The sequence below is a fragment of the Diorhabda carinulata genome, chromosome 4 (genome assembly GCF_026250575.1).
Source record: "Diorhabda carinulata isolate Delta chromosome 4, icDioCari1.1, whole genome shotgun sequence".
Classification (NCBI taxonomy): domain Eukaryota; kingdom Metazoa; phylum Arthropoda; class Insecta; order Coleoptera; family Chrysomelidae; genus Diorhabda; species Diorhabda carinulata.
In genome coordinates, this window is record NC_079463.1 from 25,712,204 (window position 1) to 25,738,832 (window position 26,629).

Genomic DNA, 26,629 nt, shown 5'->3' on the forward strand with positions numbered 1-26,629 from the left:
ATTAATGAAGAAAGTTCATGAACAAGTTACAATTCAAATATGAAATCAACGTGTTTAAAAATTGTATAAAATATTTATTGTATCTATAAATGTATAACAAATAAAACATAATATAATCATGTTTGGGTATATTCAAAATAACTAACAGTCCACAATTGGTGGAACCAATAAAAAGTGTAAATTTACGTGAAAAAAAGGTAATCATGGTTTACTTAAAACCTGTTTTATGACTTTCACAACAGCACAATGAAAAATAGAAGAAATCTCAATAAATTGTATTATCCAGGGCAAATTCTCTATAAAAGTAAAATAAGGCTTCTCCCAGAATCTATTGAACCTGAAGGAATAGAGAAGAATAAGGAGACTAAACTGAAATTTCATGGAATAGACTTCAACCCTTATCATCTTCACAAGCTGCACCCTGATGCTCACCTAGGGTTCATTGATAAATTAATTTCTAAACTGTCAATATCATCCCTAAGCTCTAGCTCTCGATATAAAATTGTAAGATCTACACTTTTTATGGGAATTTTCTTCTAATTTTTACTATTTGTCTAAAATTCAATAATAAATAACATTTTTTATTATATTGGAACCTTCACATTAATCAGTTTTCTATTTTCACAGACTATACGTAAATAAAATCATAATCAGTAAATTGAAAGTTATGTAAAGATTTGCTGCGTCTTGCAGTAAAAAAATAAACAAATCTTAGCTTAATATTTAAATTAAAGACAACAAGTATTGTTCTGAAGAATCTCGTGTTGAATTATTTGTTTGTGTATCTGGTAATGGGTTGTCACTGAATAGCTGAGAATACAGTTCATCTTTTTTAAAATTCACTTGAGAATCGTGATCCAATTTGTCAAATGAAGTTTGTGAAGAAGTACCTTCAATTATACCCAAGAGAACATTGTCAGTATCATCCAACATTTTAGTTTTGGAACTATCCAAATCTTGTGGCTTATATTCAATGGTGTCTTCTGAATCGCTATCATTCATTTTTATATTATTAATTTCTGCATTATTGTGTACATTAGAAACGTTGTTTTCAATTGTTCTGATAATTTCAATAGTACTTGAGTCTAAATGATTTATTACAGCTGTTTCACCATATTTTTGAATAATTTCTTCTTTATTTTTACTAGTGTTTTCTTCCTCTGTTGCATATGAACTACTTCTTTGTTTTGTTTTCTTGTAAATTCTCTTTGTTTTTTTGATCAATTGTAGTGGTTGGGATTCATCATCTTCATCATCTAAATTTCTTTTAAAACTTTCGCAATAATCCCATGTTAATGTTAACCACCAATGGTGGTAGTTATCACGTAAATTTGCGAAGTTGTCATTATCTACCCTAAAAATTGAAGTTGATTTATTTCAAATACGAGGTTTTGTTCATTCACATTTTATGATATATTACAGATTTTATGGGGATTTTATACCAAAATCTAGTAAAAACTCTGATGGTAGATTTAAATATATGTATAACTTTCTACACTCTTGCATATAAAACTTCACCATAAAAACTGTACCATTATTGATTTAAAAAACATTAAGTTTTCAAAATTTTTTATGTATATATATATATATATATATATATATATATATATATATATATATATATATATACATACTCATAATAGTCCACAAGTCTACCAAGAAATGTGGGGTTAGTCCAATTTAACATTGTCCATTGTAATTTTTGATCAGGATTTATCTGTAAATAAATAAATAGAAAACTGAAGCTACACTCACCAATTATCGACATAATAATATTAAAAACATACTTTCAAATGGTATTGAATACATTTTATGACAAGATGGCTCCAGTTGTCTTGTGGTTAAAAAAGTAAAATATTGTAGGGCACTTGGATCAAAAGCTCGGACTGATCCGAATAATATTTTTGGGTTTTTGTTAAATAAATATATATTACTTTTCAGGATGGTAAATAAACTTCGTCGCGAAGCATAATCATAAATCGTTCTAACACAACTGGTCTGGTCTTACCACAGTCCCTCAACTTTTAACATAATCTCCCCACTACCCTTAAGCACAGAGCGCATGTCTCGAATGCTTAGCCAGAGCGCATGTCTCGAATGCCCGGCTGTATAGGCAAATCATAATACTTGAATGCAATAACGGCTGCCTAACTAAAAATGCCTACAGCTCGGCCAATCCTGACATTTGATCGCCCTCGATCAACCCTAAAACTTGAGCATAACAAATAACGTTCATGATAATTAGCTACATAGTTAGCTTATAAAATGTGAATATAGTATCCATAAATTTTGATTACATAAGAGTTTACCCAAAATTGAACATAATTTTCATAGTATTTGTATACATAAGGTTTAAAATTAACATAAAGGAACTTAACTACTTTTAAAATTTTGTCATAAGTATTATTGATGAAATAAACAAACATATTTCTTATCCAACATGTAGAATTGATATGTCAAATTTTAAAATAAAGAAACTAGTACATAAATGATACACCTAATAAACATAGTTAGCATAGAATACATACAATTCTACATTAATGCACTCAATATTCTAATTGTCAGTAACAAGATGTTCGTAAGGTTTTAATCTGACACTTTCAATAACTCCATCATATGGCATTTGAGTGTTTTGAAATCCTATTATGTCAGTAACTACATAACGATCATTTGGTAAAACTTTACTAATTACATAAGGGCCTCTATATTTTGGTATTAGCTTTTTGTTTACACCAGGGGTGGTGTCGTAATTGGCCATCATAACATATTGTCCAACTTTGTACTGATTTGCTGGTTTACGATTATCATCATAATAGTTCTTGTTTAGTACCTGACAACTTTCTATTCGCTCTTCAGCCTCCTGCCTAACCTTGACTAGATCCCTATCACTTTCGTTCAATAATTCTAGAATTTCCCTAACATTGTCATTGACTTTTCCCCTCTGATTCCTTCCATATAATAGCTGAGCAGGTGTTTTACCCGTGCTCCTATTTACCGTATTGTTTATACTAAATTCTACATCAACTAAAGCGTTGGTCCAGTTTATCTGCTTCTCATCCGTAATTTTTGCTAACATAGGGGTTAATAACCTATTTATTCTCTCTATCTGTCCATTGGCTTTAGGGCTTCCAGTAGCTATGAGAATATGTTGAATGTCATATTCTTCAACAAATTCTGAAAAGGCTTGGGACGTAAAACATGAACCTCTGTCTGATACGATCTGTTTCAGAACCGAAAAATGTTGAAAATAGTCTCTTTAATGTTTGATCACTTCTTTGCTATCTGTACTATTACAACTGTAAAGTTTAACATGCTTTGTGAACCCGTCGATAATTTCAAATATATATTTTTGTCGATTAACTGAAGAAAGTGGCCCATAATGGTCTATGTGGATGGTTTCGAAAGGTAAATTACCCTTAGGGATGTTGTGCAAAAATCCCTCCCGTTTCCCTGACTTTGGGTTATATTCGATACACTTTAGGCAATTGTTGATAAATTCATAAATCTTCATTTTTATTTTAGGAAACCAATAGGTACGTGTTATTAGTTCATAGGTTTGTCTACGCCATAATGACCCATATTATTGTGATATAAATGTAAAATATGACTTTCCTTATCTTTGGGTACATAAAAAAGTATTTTATAATTATATTTCCTATAGACTAACCCGTTCCTTAATTCAAAGAAAGGGTGTTCCGACTCCTCCAATAAACTACGTATGCGAGTAATATTCTCGTCAGTTGTCTGTTTAATAGCTAAAGTTTGCTCTAAGGTGTTTCCCTCTAGAACTAAAATAGAATGTACACGGCTTAATGCATCTACATGCTTCATACGATCACCAGATCTGTGCTCTATTGTATAATTATAATTTTGCAGGACTAAACACCAACGCATTATACGGGGATTTATATCCTTTTTGGCTAAAGTTAGCCTAAAACTGTCACAATCCGTTAATATCTTAAATGGAATTCCCTGCAAGTACACGTGAAATCGTTTTAAAGAATAAATTACTGCAAGGCATTCTAATTCGTAACTGTGATAATTTGCTTCATAAGTAGTTGTTCTCTTACTAAAAAAGAAAACAGGGTGAAATTTGTCATCTGCCTGCCTCTGCATTAGGATCGAACCGTAACCCTGCGCCGATGTATCACAATGAAGCTCTGTTTCAGCTTTCGGGTTATAAATTGCCAAAATTGGTTGGGATGTCAAAAGGGTTTTCAAGGTTTCAAAAGCGGTTAACTGTTCTACCTTAAAACTGAATTTCGCATTCTTTCTTAATAGGTCGTAAAGGGGTTAGGCAATAATAGAAAAGTTTTTAATGAACTTCCGGAAAAAGCTAGCTAACCCTAGGAATTGTTGAACATTTTTAGTACTGGATGGAATTGGGTATGACCTAATTGCTTCTGTATTGGCAGGATTTGGGCTTATCCCCTTTTCATTAATCAAATATCCTAAAAATTCAATTTGCCTTTTCAAAATTGAACATTTATCTAATCTTAGTTCCAGCAAATTTTGATGCATCAACTCTAGTACCTCTCTAAGTGTTTCAACATTTTCTTGTATTGTCTCAGTGGCAATTAAGATGTCGTCAAAATAAATTATTACTTTATTACGGTCACATAGTTGCTTGAATATTTTGTTAACAAATCGAGCAAAAGCTGCCAGACTATTACTTAAATCGAATGGACACTTTAAAAATTCATACTGCCCCGTAGGCGTAACAAAAGATGTATACTTAATGGATTCATCACTTAATGAAACGTTATAGAAAGCATTTTTCAAATCCAACTTAGTAAAATAACTCTTACCCCTAAGTTGGTCTAACTGATCTTCGATCAAAGGTAAAGAGAAGTGATCTTCAACTAAATTTTTATTAAATATCCTATAGTCTACACACATGCGATAGTCCCCTGACTTTTTCTTAGTTAGCACAATATTTGAACAATAGGGTGATTCACTTTCGCGAATTATATTATTTTTTAATAAATCTGCTATAATTTCATCCACCGCTTTCTTTTCAATAAAAGATAACCTCCTAGGTCGGGTGCTAAAATAAACTGATGGATTTTACAAAGTTAGGGTCATTTTATAATCTGTGGCTGGTTTATCTGGTTTTGTTTGACAGAGATAGTTATCATTCATAATCTGAGAAACTTGTGATTTTACTTCAAATGGTAAAGATTCGTCTATATCAAAATCATGTTTATCGTTAGTTTCAATAAATAAAATATCTGAAAAAGGAAACTGAAAATCGTCATCAGGCTTAGCTTTAACTTTGCCAATAATTTCCAAATTGTTATTTCTAAATTTTATTTCTTGAATGTTTTCATTTGTGATAAAATTGCGGCCTAATAGTAGATCGAAACTAATACTGTTCTTCTTAATGACATAGAACCTTAAGTGCATTTCAATTTGCTCAACAACAATATCAGAATAAAATATCCCCACTATTTCTAAAGGCGAATTGTTTATGCCTGAAAACGTTTGGTCGCTATTATAACTAATTATGTCACTGGGTTCCACCAACTCTTCACTAATTAAATATATAGGACTACCTGTATCCAGGATGCCAGCTAATACTTTAGGTTGACTACTTACAATTTGGATTTCCACAGAATAAGGTCTTTCCTGCACCTGTATCTGTTCTAAGTACGTTACGTTACCTCTGCTCGTAGTGGAATCTGGCACTACTGACTCCTGATTGCTTCTTCTTGGACACGCTGATATTTTGTGGTCGAGGGAACCGCACTGATAACATGAACCCCGCGGTCGCTTCGGTTTCACACATTCACTCACTCTATGGCCTTCCTGGCCACAATTGAAACACTTTATCGACACTCTTTCCCGGTGTACACTTGCACTGTTCGGGGCACTTTGCCGATGTTGATTTTCCCTTCCGCTCCCACTGGCGCCTTCTCTTGTCACATTGCTCATGACGGAGAATAAATCTTCTAAGGTATTTGTTGAATTTATCATCATCCTTGCATGGTTTTGCAACGTTCTGTCGTCGAATCCATCAATAACATAATAAAGTAACTCACTCTCAGGCACTTCGGCTTCGTTTCTCAATAGAACTTTGTCGTGAAAGTAACTCGAAAAACTTTCTAAACCTTTTCCATCGTCTTCTTTCCATAATTCTTTTTAAACGGACCGGATCTACTATGGGCATGTACATTTTCCGTAGCTCGGTTTTTAGATCGTTCCACTCCATTGCCACGTGATCGGCTTTGCTATGGTACCACTTCAACGCGTGGCCTCTCAATTTTCCAACCGCCAACAATTTTAGAGTTCCGTCTGGTAAAAGCGCTGATAGTTCCTTATTCGTAACATGTGACTGGTTTTCTCTATCATTTCTGCTTTGTTCATAAGTAATAACTGCTCTAACTGCCGCTTGGACAACATCTTCAATACTTATTTGTGAAGCCATCTCGATTTCTTCGCCAATAGCTGAGTTTTCAGCTGGAATCGTTACTTCTGGGTTTTCGGCCATGCTTCCAAACATTTTAATCCATTAATTTCTCAGTCATCCAGCTTTCTGATCCCACTTCTGATTGTTGTAGGGCACCTGGATCAAAAGCTCGGACTGATCCGAATAATATTTTTGGGTTTTTGTTAAATAAATATATATTACTTTTCAGGATGGTACATAAACTTTGTCGCGAAGAATAATCATAAATCGTTCTAACACAACTGAACTGGTCTTACCACAGTCCCTCGACTTTTAACATAATCTCCCCACTACCCTTAAGCACAGAGCGCATGTCTCGAATGCTTAGCCAGAGCGCATGTCTCGAATGCCCGGCTGTATAGGCAAATCATAATACTTGAATGCAATAACGGCTGCCTAACTAAAAATGCCTACAATATTGAGTGCCAAAAAAACAATATTCCAGTTTTCAAATAGACGTCCATTAGTCCAGATCTCTCGCCAATAGAAGCCGTAAGCCATCTTCTTCCCTAGAACTCCTTATTCTCACTCTTTCTGATCCCTTGATACTTCATTCATCTACTGTATTGTTTTCCTTTGTCTTCGTTCTTTCCATTACTTCCCTTCTGTTCTTATGTCTTTTTGCTTCTGTCACTTTTCTTATCAGGATTTGCGGTGTTCTTTTTTTACTCTTCATCTTTCAACTATTTCGTTTCATATTGATTCCTGTTTGAGCTTCTCTATAATTGCTTGATTTTTATCCTATCCATCCTCGTTTTCACTGCTATTATTTCTGCGTTCTTTCACATCTGCTGCTACTATTCTACTCTTTATGTCTTTTTTTCATTACCCAGGTTTCACTTCCATACATTAAAAAGAAGTGCAAGAACCATTCCAAAACTGCGAAACCGCTCCCAAGGATTCTATACAGATATTTCTTCCAGTTACAAAGAAAAAGTTATCAGAAATACATGATAGTTTTCAATTTATTTTCCTTATAATAGAATAGAAAAATGGAGCCAACTTTACTGAAATAGGATTTATTGAAAAAATGCAATTTGTAATATAATATTTCGAAATTTACACAAAATAAATTATACTCACATAAAAATTCCTCCTAGTTATGCCAATATTAAAATCTCCATCAACTTTCTTTATCACCATTTTAGTGGCAACAATATCAAAATGATCTATGATTACACAACTTAGATAATTCGGTACCAAAGTTTCAACTAGTTTAATATCTTCAAATGACACCAGTAGAACTAAGGCAGTTTCCTGATCGAAATCTGATGGACAAGCTGTAAATATATATAAATTGGAATGTGTCAAGACAAACATGTCAAGATTAACCGAAGAATTTGTAACATGCCTATTGGACTATTCAAGTTTTCATTAAAATTTTTCCTAATTCATTAATTAACTATAGTGAGGCAGTTTACACTTCTGATGTATAGCCACTTCCAGAATCAAGATATAATTAATTTGTCAACCTTCCACACATAGTCTTACAGCTAGTGACTAACAACCTAAAGGTAATTTATTAAAACTGAAATTTTATTTTATTGAAAAATTACAATTATTATTATGTAAAACTAATAATGGCAAACAATTATCGCACTTCCAAAGTCCTAGCTAGACACTTTAAAACATTAACAAAATTATAAAAATGGTTTAAAAGTATCTTATAGACTTTTATTTTTATATATGTAGTTTTTTAGAGTATAATAGTTTGTATTTACCTAGTTAGACATTTTTCTAGTGAATAATATTAGAGAGCAAACAGCAGAAATTCATCCACTTTCATGTGGTTTTCAATATGGTGAGAATTATTCTGCCTCCTTCCTCCATATATTTGATCAATAAAGATAACGACCTCAGAAAGGTTAAAGGGTAGTAATGGACCAAGAAATTACTTATCTAGAGGACGTGAATATTGACTTTTAAACAAATGCCTATAATACCACATGTAGTAAAGTAGAACTTTATTTTCTATCAATGTTGAGAGTGTCATCTTAGCTTTAGTTTAGTTTAGTTATTTTCGTGTCAATGTGTGAATTTTATAATAGCATTTGATTTGTTAATAAAAGACTATTGGTATAATAACAATTAACATTCTACATACCAGTTGAATCTAATATTTTAACTTTATATCCTCCAATGTTTTCTATTTTGTTGTGCCATTTTTCCCTTAAATATCCTGGTGTGATTACTAGAATGTAAATATGGTCTTTAGCAGAGAGAATTTGTTTGAGAATATTTATAAAAACTGACACCTGCAACTGTGTTTTGAATCCATCTTCTTCATTTAAAATACAGCCTCCAAACTATATTGAAAGAAATATATTTAATTTAGAAATAAAAATATGTAGTATTTACTCACTTTGTTACAGTAACTTTGATATAAGAAGTTGATTGCAATGACATCAGGATTTTGTAATTTCACCGCAATATCTTTGTTTATTGAAATATGTTTCTCGCCATATCTTAAAGACCATTGCCGCTCAAGAGGCTAAAAAATTATTTTTAATATTACAAACGTTCAATCCCTTACAAATTCAATTAACTATCTTCATATTTTTAAACAAATCAATATATCTGTTTATAATATTTATTTAGGTAATCTATTGGTAACTGTATTATTATATATACAATGTATGGTATTTAAAAAAATTGAAATTCAATATTTATACTTACCTCGCTAAAAGTAAACATAACAGAAATTCTAGTTTAGAGGTATTATTTCATTGAATCGAGATATTACATATAGAATCATTACCAAAATATATAGGACTTTTATGTACAGTATAATAACGAATACAGAAAAACTTGTTTTCTCCAAATCACTGTCACTTTCAAAAAAGCTGTGTCCCTCAAGCATTGTTTCTAGGCATTGTTTATATTGAGTTGTTTATGTTGAAAAATCTTCACCTATAGGATTAAAATAACACATTTGTTTATTCAAATCCTTATTTCACTTTACTTTTGTGTGTTGTTTATAACACAAAAAATGAAATATCAAAATTGAAATTATTTTGACACCTCACATTTTCCGAGTGTAGTGTTTCTGCTAAATTTCCTAAATATATCTATCTCTGTCTGCTGTACTGAATACAATGAGTGGAACACTAACATGCTATTTTTGATTATTTAACATGAGTGTTGTTCTGGTGTAGTTACAACGAATTTGTGAGTATAAAGTGAAGGTTGACAAGTTTTTGTTGATTGTTGGATGATTTTGATTACAAAAAATTGCAAAAATACTTTGTATTTATGGAATTAACTTAAAAAGTTGCTCGGGCAAAAAATGTAGGGTTTTAAATAAAGTTCATATATTATAAAGAAAATACTGTGATAATCTTCGCCATTTGAGGCTGTGATTTAGGTAAAGTAGTTAATAATTTGATTTAAAATCATGTCAGACGAAACAGGCATCGTTAAAAAAATAATAGAAACAAAAAAACAGACGGAAGAATTAAAAACTCAATTACAAAACTTAATAGACGAAGGGAAAAATTTATTCCGTCCGTCACAATCAACATCGAATTTGTTAATAAGTAAAAATGAAGAACCGTTAAAATCGCCAAATAAAGTACAAATAATGAAATCTTACGAAAACAAACATTCCCAACAAAAATCCGATCCGAACATTCCAAAAAAGACTGAAAATACCGACGTCCCCAAGAAATCACGTTCATATGATGTGAAAGAAGCGCGAAAATATATTAAGAAACAAAAGGAAAAACGTCTAGAACAATCTAAGGTCAATAACGAATCGAAAATAAATGCCGAACTACAAAAACAAAAATTACAGGAATTACATAAAAAATCGATGTTATTATTAGCTCAAAATGTAAGAGCAAAACGGGAAAGGTCAAACACAAGAGACAAAAATACATATGTAAGGCCACAAGATACTACCACAACACAAAATATAGGAAGGAGTAAATCTATGGATAGAATAAGTAGTACTGGTCCTGGTAAATCCAGAAATCCAAATTTGTTGTACCCTCCATCACCAACATTTAAAAATAAGTCTTTAGATCCCAATGTGAAAGGTAATTTTTTTATTTTCTATTTATTTAGTGGTACTAAGGTAATTTAGATTATTATAAAAGCATTGAAAAATTTTATGTACTGACTTTTGAGTACCTTATGCAATAGAATGTAATTATCTCATGAATGTATTCTCTATAATTGATCTGTTTAAACAATTGTCTAATTCATATCTTTTGATTGAGATAGATAGTTCTTAAATTGTCCGTCAATGATGTCTCAATCCATAATATTCTTTTTATCACAATCAATGAAGATAATTTTGTATATACCTATTATTTCATCCTTTCGGTGATCTAACAAGTGCTAAGAAGTATTATTTGATATATAAATGAACTTTAAACCCATGTTGTTGAGAATATTTGTTGATTTTGAAAATGTTTCCAAACCACAGTGTTTTTTACTATGAATTCCTCAACGTACATATATACTTATTCTAATGTGCTATTTCTGCATATACTCTGCTTTTAGCACTGACTCGGCATTTATTTTATGAGTTCATGAGAATTCATCCTTTGGGGCTCATCATCTGATTAGTGTTGTCAAATAACTTGATAATCACAACATGCTAGGAGAGCCATTCATTGTAGCTCTTAGCAAACCTTGCTATCATGTAGCTAAGAGGGTAATGTGGTCATTGGCTTAAATCTTTTTTTTTTTTCTAAATAATCTGAGACTTTTCATTTGGTATTTTCAATCACAATTATATATAATAATAATATATACAGGATACCTCAGTGAGATATATGATGTCATTATTGATTTTATTAAATGGCAACTTGGACAACTTGTATATATTATTGTTATATTGTACAACAAAGAGATTGTAATGTTGTGTGGAACTTGCTTAAATTGTGAGTGTTATTGTAGTTTACATTAGTCTTTACATATTACAATTAATTTTTCACATAAAACAATTTTAGCTACTGCTGTGGAAAAAGGTCAACCAGAAAAATTTGTCATATTAGCAAGAAACTTTACCCGCGGAGCTACTAAACGTGAAGCAACTATAAACCAATCAGCTTCTATAACATTCAGACAAAAAATAGATTTAGATAAAAATACAAATGAAACACGTAAGGATATGGAAAATATTCAAGAATCTAATAATGATGATCAAGATGTAATTTTCAAACCAAACGATGGTCCAAAAATTAAGAAATTGCATCACTTAACAACCCAAAACCTGTTTAATAAAGAGTTCGAAGAAAGTGATAACCAAATACTTTCTTCAGTCAAGCCTTGTGGGGATTCTATAAAAAACATTCTGGAGTATAAATCTCCGCTTTCTAATATCTCTAACATCACTATAAGACCTCAAAACGCTAGTTTAGTGGAAAAGGTAATTATTTATTCGATAAAAACACAGATTGTCATTGTAGGTTTGTTATAATGAGACATGTGGGTCGTCAATTTAGTTAGAGACTAATAATTGATCTCCCGTTATCAAAAACTATTATATAATAAAAATTGTTGCTATAAATCTTCTTTATTATAAGCCTGTTTAAAAAATGGGGTATAATTTTGGAAATATGGGGACAGTATGACGAAAATATGATTTTAATTAAAAATAATAATAATAATTTCTTTCACTTCGACATACTTAGTCCAGAGAGTTTCCAATTTAAAAAATTTCGCAGAATACTTTTTTTTCCACTATCACTTCTTCATTTGTTGAACATCATAGCAGCATATTCAGATCTTGAAGAAATTAGGGTACTTCTGTCCAAAAGGAAGTGCTCTAGGACCACATGTGATATTCCAGAGTTAGAAGATAATACCATAGCCACCTTCGCCGACGACACTGCCAATATAGTAGTAGGAAAGCGCAATGAAGAAGCAACCGACGATCTACAGAAAGCTATCTACTACTTGATGAAATTAAATTAGTTCTTTTGTCTCTACATAATAAACTTATGCTTTTTAAGTAGATACTTAAGCATATATGGACTTATGGCATCCAACTATGGGGATGCACCAAAGCCAACAACTTGAAAACCATCCGAACATTTCAAAACAAAGCACTGAGGAACATATTAGAGGCTCCTGGGTACAAGGTACATTAGCAATAGTGACCTGGAAATGGTCACTGTTGACCAGAATTTCAAGAAATTAGCCAAGAGTCATGTCGATGTCGAGGATATTCAGCTCCTTGATAATTCTGGGTTAGAAGGAAGACTTAAGAGTATACTGATGAGGATACCTTAGTTTGAAATTTAAAACTCTTTTAAATTAAGCTAGAACTCAATTGCTCTTTGGTCACTGTTGACCGGATTGTAACATAAATGCCTTTATGGGTGTATAATTAAAAAAAATACCACATGTGAAATGTGCATCAATTTGATTCAATGAGACTAGTTGTTCCAATATACCACCATCAACATCATCTACTGTAAAAATCAAATACTACTTTATAGATAACCTATAATTCGATCTATACAAATTTATAAATTATCTAGTATTCAATAAAAACGCATTTTTTGCTATTTTAGGCTAATGAGACATGTACTCCCAAACAAACGCTTAGAGAAGACAATAGTGTGAATAAAAAAGCAGAAGGAATTGCAAAGCATTCGAAAGAAATCCAAACTGAGATTATTCATAACGAATGCCCAAAGTGGCTCAAAGAACAACCCCCTCAAGCATATCCATTTAATTTCATTAATACAGTAACAAGAAAGTTGCAGGTAGCTAACAGTCAAAAACTAAAGACAGACATAGGTATACAAAATTCTTTAATGAGCCCAACGCAAGCTGAAAAGAAAGAAATTCCACCAACGGATAACAAAGTAGATTCCAATTGCAAAACAGATTTGAAATCTTTCATAACTCATACATGTTTAAATTTAGATCCCGCTGCTATAGAACATTTAGAACTTATACCTAAAAAAACGTACGATACACAAAAAATTTCGACGCATATAACCGAAACTGAAAGTGAATCTGATACTTCCAAAAATATCCCGGAGATATCGAGTGAAAGTGGAACTTCCTTAAAGAAAAACAAAGAATCCGTTAGAAAGGCTTTAACGATCAACACAGACAAAATAGATAATATGAAACTAATTTCTCACCGATCCGCATCTCTGATACCCACACAATCAAGTAACAATAACCAAAAATACGGTAACAAATCGTCGTACGCGTCGGATTTCAATACAGACATCGAAACTGAATCCAGCTTGGATAGAAGTCGGAGATCTATTATAAGCTTCAACAGGTCTGGATACAACAAAGTCATAATACCTCAACCAGAACAACCGAGCGTCGTCCCGTCTCCTAGAAGTCAAACCTCGCGTAGTAAAAACGCTTCGACTATCAATACTGATGATTTATCAAAGAGCATCAGAAGCAACAGAAATGAAAGTGAATCTCGGTTTGGAGAGGTTAAGGAAGGGGGTGAACCTACAACCGAACATTATAACGTCGATGATGAAGTAAAGAATAGCGAAGATCAAATCATAACGTCCAGTAAGAATTCAGCTGCAGATACAGAAATCCGAATGTCCAGTAGCATAAGTACGAACCTCTCGAGATCCATTAATAAAAATATCAATAGCAGAAGAGGATCTTCTAGTCTCAAAGAAGAAAATGAAACAAATGTTGTGCCTCTAAGTGAACCTAAGATATCTCTAACGAAGGATGCTGATAGGATCAAGTCTAATTGTACAGATAGAAGTAGTCAAATGGTTAGAAATTTGTCTGTGAGATCGAGTAAAGTGTCAACCAAAACGGATGCGGTAAGTCTATTCATAATTATACAGTGTGATTGATCGATAGAGTTATGGGGGTTACTAACTGGAAAACAGGATATCTGATGTAGTATATGCTAGCGATTGGAACCAATTTCCTCGCAAGTTAATCGAAATCCTTTTATAAAATTTATAATTTAGGTTAAGTCTTTTAATACTCGGTGTAGATCTCGCTGCATTTTATCCAACTTTACTGGGATGGTTAATTCTTGAAATTTTCTTAGAACATGAAGCAAGAATTCAATAAATTCTTGAAATTTTTATTTTAAAATTAGTATATAGGAAAAAATTGACAAAGTTTTGAATATTTATTTGAATCAGTTGCTTATTATTAATTTTTAATGTTTAGTGTCAAACAATTAAAAGATAAAGTAGGTTTTTCTTTGCTACTTTTGATTAGGTAGTTAAATGATCTTTAAAATAAGGTATCAATTAACCCCTTTATCCATTTAGGGGTATACAGTATATTTCCAAAAGTGACATCCTGTATTTGTAGATCAATTTGAAATGATTCAATCCCGTAGCAAGATCTTATTAATAAATTATTTCATATCAACTAATCCACATTGATGTGGACAGGGTATCTAATTTAGTTTAATTTTATTGTAGTAATAATCTATTCAAATTTATTATTTTACTTTTAGAAAGACGCTAATCAAATTCATTTGAAATTTGAAGCTGAAATACACCTATTGAATGATTTTAATGAATCTTTAAGGAGATTTTCCGCATTGGAACAGGTAAGTGGTCATAAAGGACTAGAGCAGCTTTTTTCATGTGGTATGTTTACTATGCTAATATTTCTAAAAAAAATTTCCAAATAATTCAGACCATATGCGTTAGTCTATTAAAAGAATACAGATCTATAGGAGATCAATTGGGATATTTAGCTGACCAGTTTTCCAATCCATTTGTCTTGGAAAACTCAAGTATATTGATACACCATCTTACTGAAACCAAATGCTTTTGTGTTCTAAGTTCCTTTATCCAATCAAAAAAGTTTATTTAATACTTCGAGCTATAATACCCGATTTTTGGTTTAAACATTATCTTTAATTTATAGGCATTGGAGACTTTGAAAACCAATAATACGATAACTTCTAAAAATCTTCGAAACGGAAACGTCGAAACGTCTTCGAAGGCGCCAACGAAAACCAACGAAAAAGTTAGATCGAAAGAAAATCAATCGCAAATGTCTCAAATTAACTTTTCCAGAGGTTCCTTCATAAATACGTCTATTGGCGAAGATTTAGATGTTCTGGCAAATTCGGCTCTCGATAAAGACACCAGTCTTCTTTCTACAGGTTTAGAAGTTTCTAATTTGAATTCGATCGATCCGTCGATGTCTGTAAATAGCTTGGATCATTTATCGAATTTCGAAAATTTACAGAATGTCAATTGTGCTGGATTATCCCTTAATATGGTAAGTTTGTATTCATTAAAGTTTACAAAATAATAATTTTGTCATAATGTGTGTATCGAGAGCTGAAGGTGGTTGCTTTTCATTGTTTTCTATAACTTTTTTGAGAATCCGATTCAAAGTATCACGTTATTTGTTATTTTAATCTTGAAATCTGACCGATTGACGCTATCATTTTGAATTCCACCTTCTTTTTTACCTTAACTGTACAGTGATTTATAATCTATATACATATTTCATAGATACCAAGCAGGTAGATCTAATCCATTCTATGATCTAAATATGCTGGTTTCAAAGTCAATAGTAAACAAGGAGATGGTAATTTCTAATTTCCTGATATCGAGATAGCATTCAACAATGTTACTACTAGATCAATGAATAGTAGAAATGGCATTTCTGTTAAAATATGCAAATGGGTAGAAGTTAATCTGGGATAGTTGATTATAAAAGTGAGAGGTGTTAGAGAGCTTAATTATTCCTATCATCTTTACTTCTCTATTGCCAAAATACTCAATACATGTACCTGGTTAAAGCAATGTTTGCGTTATGGACAAATATGCAGCAAAAAGGAACTACGAGTCTATTCAATAACTCACAAAGGCAACGGTTACCAATTTTTTTTTTCAAAAACAAAATAGACTCGAAATCAAGGTCATTTATTCAAATTCAATGATATTGTTTATTTTTTAATAGTTCGAACAACTAATTAAAGACGAAGATGCCCGACTAGAAAATTTGAAGACCATTTTAAAAATTAGAGAACAAGCTCTACTGGATAGAACTAAAGGTGAATTGGCTTGGTTGGAAATACAAAGAAAACATTTCAAAGAAACCGGGAAATTGCATGAGGCTTCTGTTATAAAGAAAAAGCAAAGAGCTATTTTGGTGAATCATCAGAAAGAAAAACATGAAATGCAAAGGTGAGTTAAGTCAAAAATATGTTATGGTGGATAGTTTTATTTACTCCTACTTGGTTTAAACTGTCGAGGTACAATTAAACGGTTAAATTATTAATTAAATTAAAAACTTTTCTCTGATAATTTTTTTTAAAGTAATTTTTAATGGGTATTGGTTGATAAACGATGGTTTGGACGTTTGTTTTATGACCAGATTTTTACTTATTAATTAATTTGATTTGGATATGTAATTGTTCATTTACATTTGGAATATCTCAATAAAAACAATTGTAATCTTTATTGTTATACATGTATCATAAAATATCTTGATTACTTGAAAAAATATTAATCTTATCTGTAACAATTTAAATAACAGAGATATTGCGAACATTGTCTGTGTACATAGTTAAAATAGGTTATTTGTCTATGATATAATGTTTTAAAAACAGTAGAGAGATTTTTTAATAATAAATAAACAGTCGGGTCGAGAGGTGATCCTAAATTTTTAATTTATGATTACAAATTAGGAGAATGAATTTGAAATTTCGGTTGTGTTTAGTCACGATGTCGTCTGTATGATTATAATTAAGAAAAAAATATTTTGTCTACTCAATTTACATAGTATTTGTGCAAAAGTACTAGTTTGTAAAGTGAATTTGTCAAGGTGATATGACTGAATACTTTTTTTGCCAAATAACAGGTAGAATATATTTGGAGATATAAAGAATGTCCCATTTACGAGGTATGGCTATTAATAACGAGTGTCATGATACGCTCATTGTTACCTCGAAACCTTCTGTTATGTATGCAGTGTCTCTTACCATAAACAAATCAGTATAGTCGTAACCTTCTTCCATATGATTAGAGTTGTTTCTAACAACCTTCATATTTAACAACTGTCTTGTTGACAAAAAAGCTTATTGACTTTGAAACTATCTTTTTCCCAGAAACAAACCATCAAATCTTTCAAACTCTAGATTGTTACGATTGAGGCCATTACTTATGTATATACAGAAAAAATCAATTTAAAATTTTTATAGGCTTAAACAAATGCAAAAAGCGGCGTCAATTGAGCGAAAGATAGTTCTCAAAGGACATCGTAATTTAATTAGACAGCAACTATCGACGGATAATATGTTGACAAAAATGAAGGTACACGTACCGAAGGAACGTAGGTCATCAGGTCCATTGAAAGTAAGTTATCTTGTTGATACAATTTTCTTCATTAACTTGTAAAGTACATTTAAGATCGCCTTTATTTATAAATATTTTATTTTATTTGTAGGTACTGCAGAGTCATACGGAATCTATAAGATCTGAAACTTCAATTACCAAACGAAGCTCGAGCGATAGGGAGAAAGATGTACTAAGCATCACTTCGACTACTCATCATTCTATCATATCAGAAGTATCTGAAATCGATGTACCTTCTAAAGAAGTACCGTCCTTGGAACGACAAAATTGTATAAAGAGGTATGTTGAAATTGTTTATTGATAATAAACAAAATTGAAAAAAATCTTTTTCGGTATCTTATGATGGATTCTATGACCCAACCATTTTTTTATTTTAAACATACAGTTCATAATGTGATAAACCGAACCAAAAGGACCAATTTGCTGTTCCAAAAAGATCAAAGTCGCTGGTCCAAAATCATTCTGTGTTATAGATCAATGAGATGCTTCAATTGTCAATAAGTTTGGAATCGTATAAGGTGATATCAAATTTCTACAAATTCATGTCCCACCGTATCAAATGAATCAAGTCTCGATCCCAGTCTTTAGTTATCCATCATTCACAGCGTTGCTAAGGAACTCCGGAGTTGGTTCTGTTTTTAAGGAAGAAATTTGGTTAGGCGCTACCAAATTTCCATGAATTTTTGTCCAACCATATCTAAGAGACGAATGCTGGATTTGGTACTAACAAGGAGATTCAACAATATCCAAATATTCAGTTATTCATCTTTATTATGTAGCTAAGGACCTTCATGGGTCGAGGAGGACTTAAATTTTTAAAACAAAAATTTCGCCAGTATCTCGATTTTGTATTCCCGTTCAGAATTGGTAGAAGAAAACCTATTGATTGACCGTTGTGATTTCCAGATTTCAGTCCTTTGGACTAATTTTTATAAGTTATCTGGATCTCATTGTTCTGCCTCGAAATACATAAACTCCTTCCAAAAAAGGCTATTTATCTGGGAATTCTTTGTCCTACTCCCAAGGTTTAGATCTACTCCTTCAAAGTATCAAGTGTTTTGCTGAAATGTACAGGACTTGGGGATTTGATTAATTATTTATTGATTATAGTTTTCCATAAATCTATTTTTATTTAATTATTTTTCGGCAGTTTGTAAGGAATAAAAATTATACGAACAAATATAACAAATTAAAAGCCAATCTGTGAAAATATTGAGAATAATTTGGACTGTAGTAATCAATTACACTAATGATAAAACGTCTAAGTAATTGACATTTTGACTGCTGATGTTTATATTTTCATGTTGGCACCTTTTCAAAACGCATTATTACTATTTTTTTTTCAAGTCTAGAAAATGAAAATTAAAATGTGTGATATTTGTAATTTCATGTTACGTATTTTGAATGAATTCAGTAGCTAACTTAATACCTCTAAAAATCGTAAACAAATAGATATGAAAATAAAAGGAATGTTGAGAAGAAACCAAAATTTTGAAAAGAATTATTTTAAACGCCCAAAAAGTTTCAAATGAAAACATTTAACCAAAAGCTGCTAACTTGTTTTGTAAGTATAGAAAAACTCCTCCTGTAATGACTATACATTATGGACAGGATTCTTATCATTTATTGAAATGTTCCTTTACCTTATCGAACCAGTTGTGTTCTCTCGCATCTAGCACAGCTCCCGTCACGAGATATTCCTTGAAACTTCACAGTAATACCAAAATTTACCCCGTCGACCACTGATCAACTCCAACAGTACCTTCATTGAACTTGCTTGCATCCAAGTATCAAGGATCTTCGTAGATGTCTGACCTAAACTGTTCTCCACTGGACTTACCAGCAAATATTAACCAACGAAAGACACCTCTCAAGAGTCTGACTTGAGTAGCTCTATTTTCACTGGCTTAGCAGTAAACATCTCATCTCTCTACCTTAGAAATTTTAAAAAATCAGCTTCCCCGCCTCGTATAGATTTCACTTTTTACGAATGTGGATCCTTTTTTAAAAATGGAGGGAAAGCTATGTTACGCCCATGATTCACAAAGATTACCGTTTTAAAAATAACTCCCTAATTATGTGTAGTTAAGGTTGTTATTATGAGATTTAGAAATGATGATTAAAAACAAACTACCTAATATTAGATATCCTGTTGGATGGATGCCAACACTCTGTTTTGTGCTGAGGAAGTTTCCTATACCAAGGAAATACATGTTTTAAAATTAGTCAGCGCTTCAGTGTACCGACTTGCGTGTTTTATGACAACTACATTATCGTTACATGTAAATAATACATAAATTATCGATGTAATCCTTACAATATTTGATAAAACTTTTGATTATTTTGTAGAACTCTTTTGATGCGCGAAGAGGCGTTGAGAAAACGAAGAAAAGCAGCCGAAGAATTGTTACAATGGCACAAAAAGTTATTGGAAGAAGAAAAAAGAATAACCGTATTAGAATCCGCAGCCAGTGCCATAATTTCTCAAAAACCTAATACGGCAGCCGCAAGCGAAAAGTTCAATTTCAAAGGAAAACAACTCAATCAATTATGGTTCAATTTGACAGGTAGCGAAGGAAAGAAATTCGTCGATGACAAAATCTACCCCATGTCTCAACTAGCATTGGAGCGTTTCTGCAAGAGTGCTCGAGAGTATTCGCTTAAAACAAAAACTTTACTCAAAAAATCTAGTGAAAATGATATGAGTGTCAGTGAAAACATTCCGACGCAAAAGACAAGCTCCGACAACGATTATGTATCAGATTTCGAAGTCGAATCTTCACCAATCATAGAAGAACCGGATGTCGTCGACCAGAGCATTGACATTTTAATAAACAATTTCAATCAAATACAAGATGATATTTCCACATTGAATATAAGCCGGACACGAAAATCAGACGAAAGTCGATCAGATGAAATCGCCAGCGAAGCAGAAATATCAGTCATCGAAACGAATACGTTGTTATCTAATAAACAAAAAGCTATTTTAGGTTTAATCGAAGACGATAAAGAAACCATCGATGAAAAATTTTCAGAAGAATTGAATACTTCGCCAAAAATGAAAACCGACAGTAGTTTAGAAGAATCTGTAAAAACAGACATACTAGAATTGGAAATGAATGGGCAGGAACCCATAAAACGAAAAGAAACTCCAAATTTCAATGATAATAATAAGGAATTGATCGATGAAATTTCAGAAGAATTGATGACGTCTGTAAATGAAAACTCTGAGAAATTAATAACTGACATACCAGAACTAGAACCGAATAAAAATGAAATCAAAAAACAAAAAGTAACTCAAGGTTTTGATGAAAACAATAAGGAATCCATTCATGATAATTCAGAGGAATTGAAGACATCTATAAAGGAAAATTCGGAGAAAATAAGAACCCACAGTATTTTAGAAGAATCTTCAAAAACACACGTACCAGAATTGGAACTAAACGAGAAAGAACCCAAGAAAAGGAAAGTAACTCCAAGTTTCAATGAAAACAATAAGGAATCCATCGATGAAAATTCAGAGGAAATGAAGACGTCTGTGAAGGAAATTTCGGAAAAATTAAGGACCGATAGTATTTTAGAAGAATCTTCAAAAACACACGTACCAGAATTGGAACTAAACGAGAAAGAACCCAAAAAAAGGAAATTAACTCCAAGTTTCAATGAAAACAATAAGGAATCCATCGATGAAAATTCAGAGGAAATGAAGACGTCTGTGAAGGAAATTTCGGAAAAATTAAAAACCGATAGTATTTTAGAAGAATCATTAAAAACAGACATTCCACAATTAGAACTAGAATCAGTTCTGGCAGATTCCTGTGAAAAATCGAAAAGTTCTCCTAAGAATATTGAACTTATTATAATCAAAGATATATCCGTTACATTTAACGAAAAAATAAATGAAACCAAATTTGAAAAGACAGATGTATCAAATACAAATATATCAAGAAAAATAAACGATATTTCTATTCCTCACAAAACCTTTATCGACAATGAACTTACTAAAGATGATTTGTTGGTACAGAAAAATATTGTAGATGACATAGCAGTAGAAGAACCACACATTAATACTGTATCAACGGAAACTAAAGAAAGTTTAAACGAATCTCAAGAAATTCTATCGATTTTAGGCGAAACTGAAGTGAAGACCGGTTCGGATGAAGAAATAGTTGAGGATCAAACGAAAAATAACTTAACGGAAACTGAAGAAATACTTTCGAAACTGAGTCATATTGTTACAGTGGAAGATACCAGTAGAAAGGAACGAGAAAAGAGTAAAGAAGAACCTGTTTTAAATACTGAAGACGAAACTGAATTGACAGGTTCTCCGCTAAAATCCGAAGATTTGACCAATTCTTCTAAAACCGATCAAGATATGCTGAGTGAATCTTTGATAAGGTTATATGTGATTAGCGGAAGAGATCAGTGGGATAAAGATGATAACGAAGTTTTACAAGACGTTTCTAGCTTAGAACAAATTATTACCAACGGATTAGATGAAAGTAAATTTTTGTTGCAAGTAAAAGATTTAAACCAAGAAGAATCCGGGAAAATCGAAGAAACGAACGTCGTTAATACGAAATGGCAGGAAGGCGATGATGAACTTAAATCAGACGAAGAAAACGAGGAAAGCAAATTAATAGAATCCGATAAATCTAACGAATCTTTTATTATCAACGATGATGTGATTCAAAAGCAAGAAGATGATTCAGAAGAATCAGAAAAGTCATCGAAAGTTCCGGAAGAAATTGAAACAGGCGAGGATTATTCTATAACGGAGGAAGTAAGCAGTGCTAAAACCAGTTCAAAACCGATATCTAATCTTAGCTATGGTATTATTGAAAAATCTCGTGTCGAATATACCAATGATGATACTGATGTGAATACCGACAAGGAAGATGGGTGCCAAGAAGAAAAAGAACACGATTCGCTTTCTTCGAACGTCGAAGAATCATTTAGTGATTTATCAGAACAAGTATCAATGGCACATGGTGATATCGATAAAAACAAAACGCTTCTTGAAGAAAAAATCGATGACTCGTTAATAAATAAAAGTAATTCTGAGGTTACTGTCGACGTTAAGAAGCGGGTATCCGAAATTTTATCAGATACCAACGCGTCTAGAGGCGATAAAAGTCCTAGGCTGCAGGATATTTATGTTACTACTTACGATTTGATCAGCCCGACGAATTCACCCGAAAGAGGTGAGTTTTTCGAAGAAAAATTATAGAGTAATTCGAAAAAAAATGTGTACTTGCTTTTAGCTCCCTCGAGTCCTATTGAGGAACATAAATTAGTCACTAGTATATTCAATAGCGAAGCTGAAGAACTTTTGAGGAAACAGTTAGCGGTTGAACAAGAAGTAAGTACTTTTTTGTAATATTAATACTTGAATACTGTTATAAATGTTCTTATTTTTCTTATCGAACTTAAGGAACATCTTAAAATGGGGGAAAGGGTCAAAAACAAAAAGAGATGGCTACAGACGAGCCATAATCTTCATAGGCGAAACAAACTTTTTAGTTTGGGCATTGGAAATATCATACACATACTTTGCGGACTGTCAAGCTCTTATTAAGGAAAATTCTGGGATTTCACCTAGTGAAAGAGTTTCGCATCAAAGCCAGTGAGCCATTCTGAAGAACCTCCATGTGCTCGGGTTAGGGCGGCCAAGGCCTGGTACTTAGAGGATATATATGATGATGAAGGTTAACCTTAACAGAAGACTTATGAATGTTGAATAGGTTTACACGATATGCTTGAACGTTTCCCAGGGCTTTCAACAAGCTGCAACAGAATTTTTTGAAAGCTCTGCTTTTAATACTATGTCTGATATGCGATTGATTCTATCGGGATCAGGAATTCTTTCACTAAAACTATTGTATCCATAGTGAGAGGATTGTTGGAAACGCACCATTTAGAATGATAGTATAGAATTGTAAGAAGAGTGGCAGAAAACTTCCTGGTTGAAATTTTGACACATCAGCAACATGGAATCATGAATTATAACCAGGCCCCATTAGAGTTTGGTATATTAGCACTTTCTGACGATACAGCGAGAAAATATAAGTTGCAGTTTCGCTATATTTTTGAAGGAAAATTAATTGGACGCTTTAGTATACGTGTTTATTTTATTTTGTAGATCAAAGCCATTACTGAACAGCAAAAAGAACAATTACCTTTAATGTACATCCGAGAAATTCCGAATAAACCACCACCGCCTTATATTCCTCCATCTCCAATAAATATAATAACTACTCCGACGATTATACCAACCGCCGAGGAAATTGAGGAAATTACATTATATTCAGCGAAAATATTACATAAAGCTTATTTATCGAATAATTTAACAAATGTTAGCATTTCCAATAACACGTTGAGTCTGATATCCAAAAATATCTCCAAGGATTGTTATAAGTTTGTATTCAATTTGTGTAAAGAAATCGCACAAGATCATTACAAGTAAGTATTTAATTTTTGTGTATAAAACTGCGATTATTTTACTGTTTTCGTTTATAGACAATTTGAGGAAGATAATTCTCCCCCTTGGTTACGCATTCAAAAAAAAATAGGATCCGGTCTAGTGAAGCCATTAGATACGGAAGGCTTGAAAATTCATATGATAAAAAACCTTAAAGAACTATTCGGATATGAAAGATCATCTAAACGAGACAATAATAAAATCAAGTGGATCAAGAAGAAACGAGATCATGTTGATGAAATTTTGGTAGTGGAATGCCAACAAGAAGAAACCCAATGGACCAATTATCGAAAAGACGAACTGTTGGTAAAAGACAACATTGTTAATGAAATATTTGATAGTTTATTAATCGATACGGCACAGGTATTCAAAAAAATATTTCTAAAAAGAAATTTGTAATCTTTTTTGTTATATGAAAGACTGATCTAGATGATATTAAACGATATCCAGTTTTATGGAAATGTAAGAATTTTGTAAAAAATATGATATTGTACTAATTTGGTTGTAATATTAGCAGCTCTTATCGATAACACTGGTAAACAAAAAATTTGTGAATAACAAGACAAATTTTAACTGATTGTTTGGGAACGGGATCAAGTGAAGTAAAATTATACTCAACAACAAAATATTAATATTACCTAAATGCATAAGACAGTTTTTGACACCGATATGATTTTTTTACCAAGATTGAAGAGATAACAGTTTGCAATATCGATTTTTGTTCCTTTAATTCAGAATCTGGAAGTTTTAAATAATGGATATGAGAAACCAGTATCAGGGGCTACCAAAATCTTTATAAGTTACAATTCCTTGTTACAAAATTTTGTTGACCAGTGTAATTGACCATTTTAAAGTATTATTTTATACCGTAAACTGCGGTTGATTTGATCAATTTAACAATTTGGTATCGTGTATTTTTCCAAGCTAACATCTTAAAATTTGAAAAAATAAAAATGACAATATCAGAATTTATTGTTCTTTTAATGTGTCAATTATAAAATTATTAATTGTTTATAGTTAAAAGAAAAGTGATCAAAGTTTATACTCGAGTGGGCGCGTTATTGGTTGTTTCATGAGTGGTCGTGTGTTTAAAAAAAACAAAAACTTTAAATCTTCAACTTTCATTTATTTATTAAAACCCTAAACAAGTGTACAGAAGAAAATATAATAATTTCTATTGCTCATTATATGTCCATTTTTAAGCATTATTTCCTTGTAGTTCTATCGAGCTTACAATCCTAACGACGATGTCTTGCACATTCTCTTCATATTGATTCAGGTTGCTTCTCGTCAACAGCTAAAGAGGAAATTGTCAATAATTTTATATTGTAATTGCATAATAAATTTGCTAATCGGTCTCTGCATCTCATAAATCTATTTTATCACGGATAGAGCCTCTTCATCAACATCATGCTCAGCTTGCCCTTCGTATCCTCTACTATTTCTATACGGACTTTTCGTTGCCCGATCATTTTCTAAAACTATTTAGTACTTTCACAACTTTTGTGTCAACATCTTTGGCATTAATATCATTTTCATTTGGTAAAACTGTATGTCATTCAAAGTGTAAATTCCTGTGGAACAGAATCCACTCATCATATTTATATTGATTCTTGAATCAGTATCTATATGGATGATTGGGCTTTGGTTCTAACTTTTATAAATGATATTTGATATGAGATACAGAAAAGTATCTTTGGGCGTTTTGTTAGACTTCCATTCAAATAATTCCATAATTATTTTTGGTGTTTTTGGAAAGTTCTGGCAATTTCAGCAAAATGACGAATTATTTTCATGGAGTTCATTTTATGAAATCATCATTTATATTTTTTCCATATAATATGCACTTTCCAGTATAATGTAAATATCAGTTGATTCAACTTTTATATATTTATATTATTTTTGTTTATTCAATTGTTTTTACAAAACAATTCATAACACAAATATTGTCATTATGTATATTCGTTTCCGATATTGTCATTTTAATTTCATCGATGCTGGACACAATCGTATTATTTTATTATTTCTTATGTTGTAAGTTATTACTTATTTTAAGATATTGTATTATTTTTAATATTTTAATGTACAAAACTGAACCGCAAACAAAAACGTTTTTTACTTACCCTGAGCCAGATATCTACAAAGAAAAAACTATTTTGTGGCCTTCAACCTGGAATATCTTATGAAGTTGGATAGTTGTTCTATTATTATTATTATTAGAAACGATCCTATTCCTATTGATAAAATAAGTAAAATAAACATAGATACTAATGATTCTATTTCTGAAGAATCTACGATTGCTATCGAGTACACAACACGATCTGTTTGGAAAGTCAAATCTAGGGGTTCTTGAATTCGCAACCATAGAATTTAAGTCATTTGGTGATTCAGGAACCTCAAAAT

The 26,629-nt window shown here is 31.9% G+C and overlaps 2 protein-coding genes across 3 annotated transcripts; one reads left to right on the forward strand and one right to left on the reverse strand.

The window, feature by feature from the left end:
- Positions 1-53: 53 nt before the first annotated feature.
- LOC130893525 (uncharacterized) lies at positions 54-9,588 on the reverse strand. 2 transcript variants are annotated; one of them, XM_057799745.1, is made up of 6 exons: positions 9,125-9,588; positions 8,811-8,939; positions 8,553-8,754; positions 7,532-7,728; positions 1,635-1,717; positions 54-1,354 (listed from the first exon to the last, which is right to left on the reverse strand). In XM_057799745.1, exons 1-6 carry the CDS (start codon positions 9,140-9,142, stop codon positions 724-726), a joined length of 1,260 nt encoding a protein of 419 aa, XP_057655728.1. In that variant the 5' UTR covers positions 9,143-9,588; the 3' UTR covers positions 54-723. The 2 variants fall into 2 exon arrangements, with proteins under 2 accessions (XP_057655728.1, XP_057655729.1); XM_057799746.1 differs by lacking the exon at positions 9,125-9,588 and having other exon boundaries at positions 8,553-8,639; positions 8,702-8,754; positions 8,811-8,897.
- LOC130893523 (centrosome-associated protein 350-like) lies at positions 9,572-26,335 on the forward strand. The gene is made up of 12 exons (XM_057799743.1): positions 9,572-10,485; positions 11,407-11,825; positions 12,976-14,223; positions 14,880-14,975; positions 15,299-15,658; positions 16,349-16,575; positions 17,592-17,745; positions 17,837-18,024; positions 20,095-22,949; positions 23,010-23,107; positions 23,888-24,207; positions 24,265-26,335. Exons 1-12 carry the CDS (start codon positions 9,843-9,845, stop codon positions 24,623-24,625), a joined length of 6,969 nt encoding a protein of 2,322 aa, XP_057655726.1. The 5' UTR covers positions 9,572-9,842; the 3' UTR covers positions 24,626-26,335.
- The last annotated feature ends 294 nt before the right edge of the window (positions 26,336-26,629 follow it).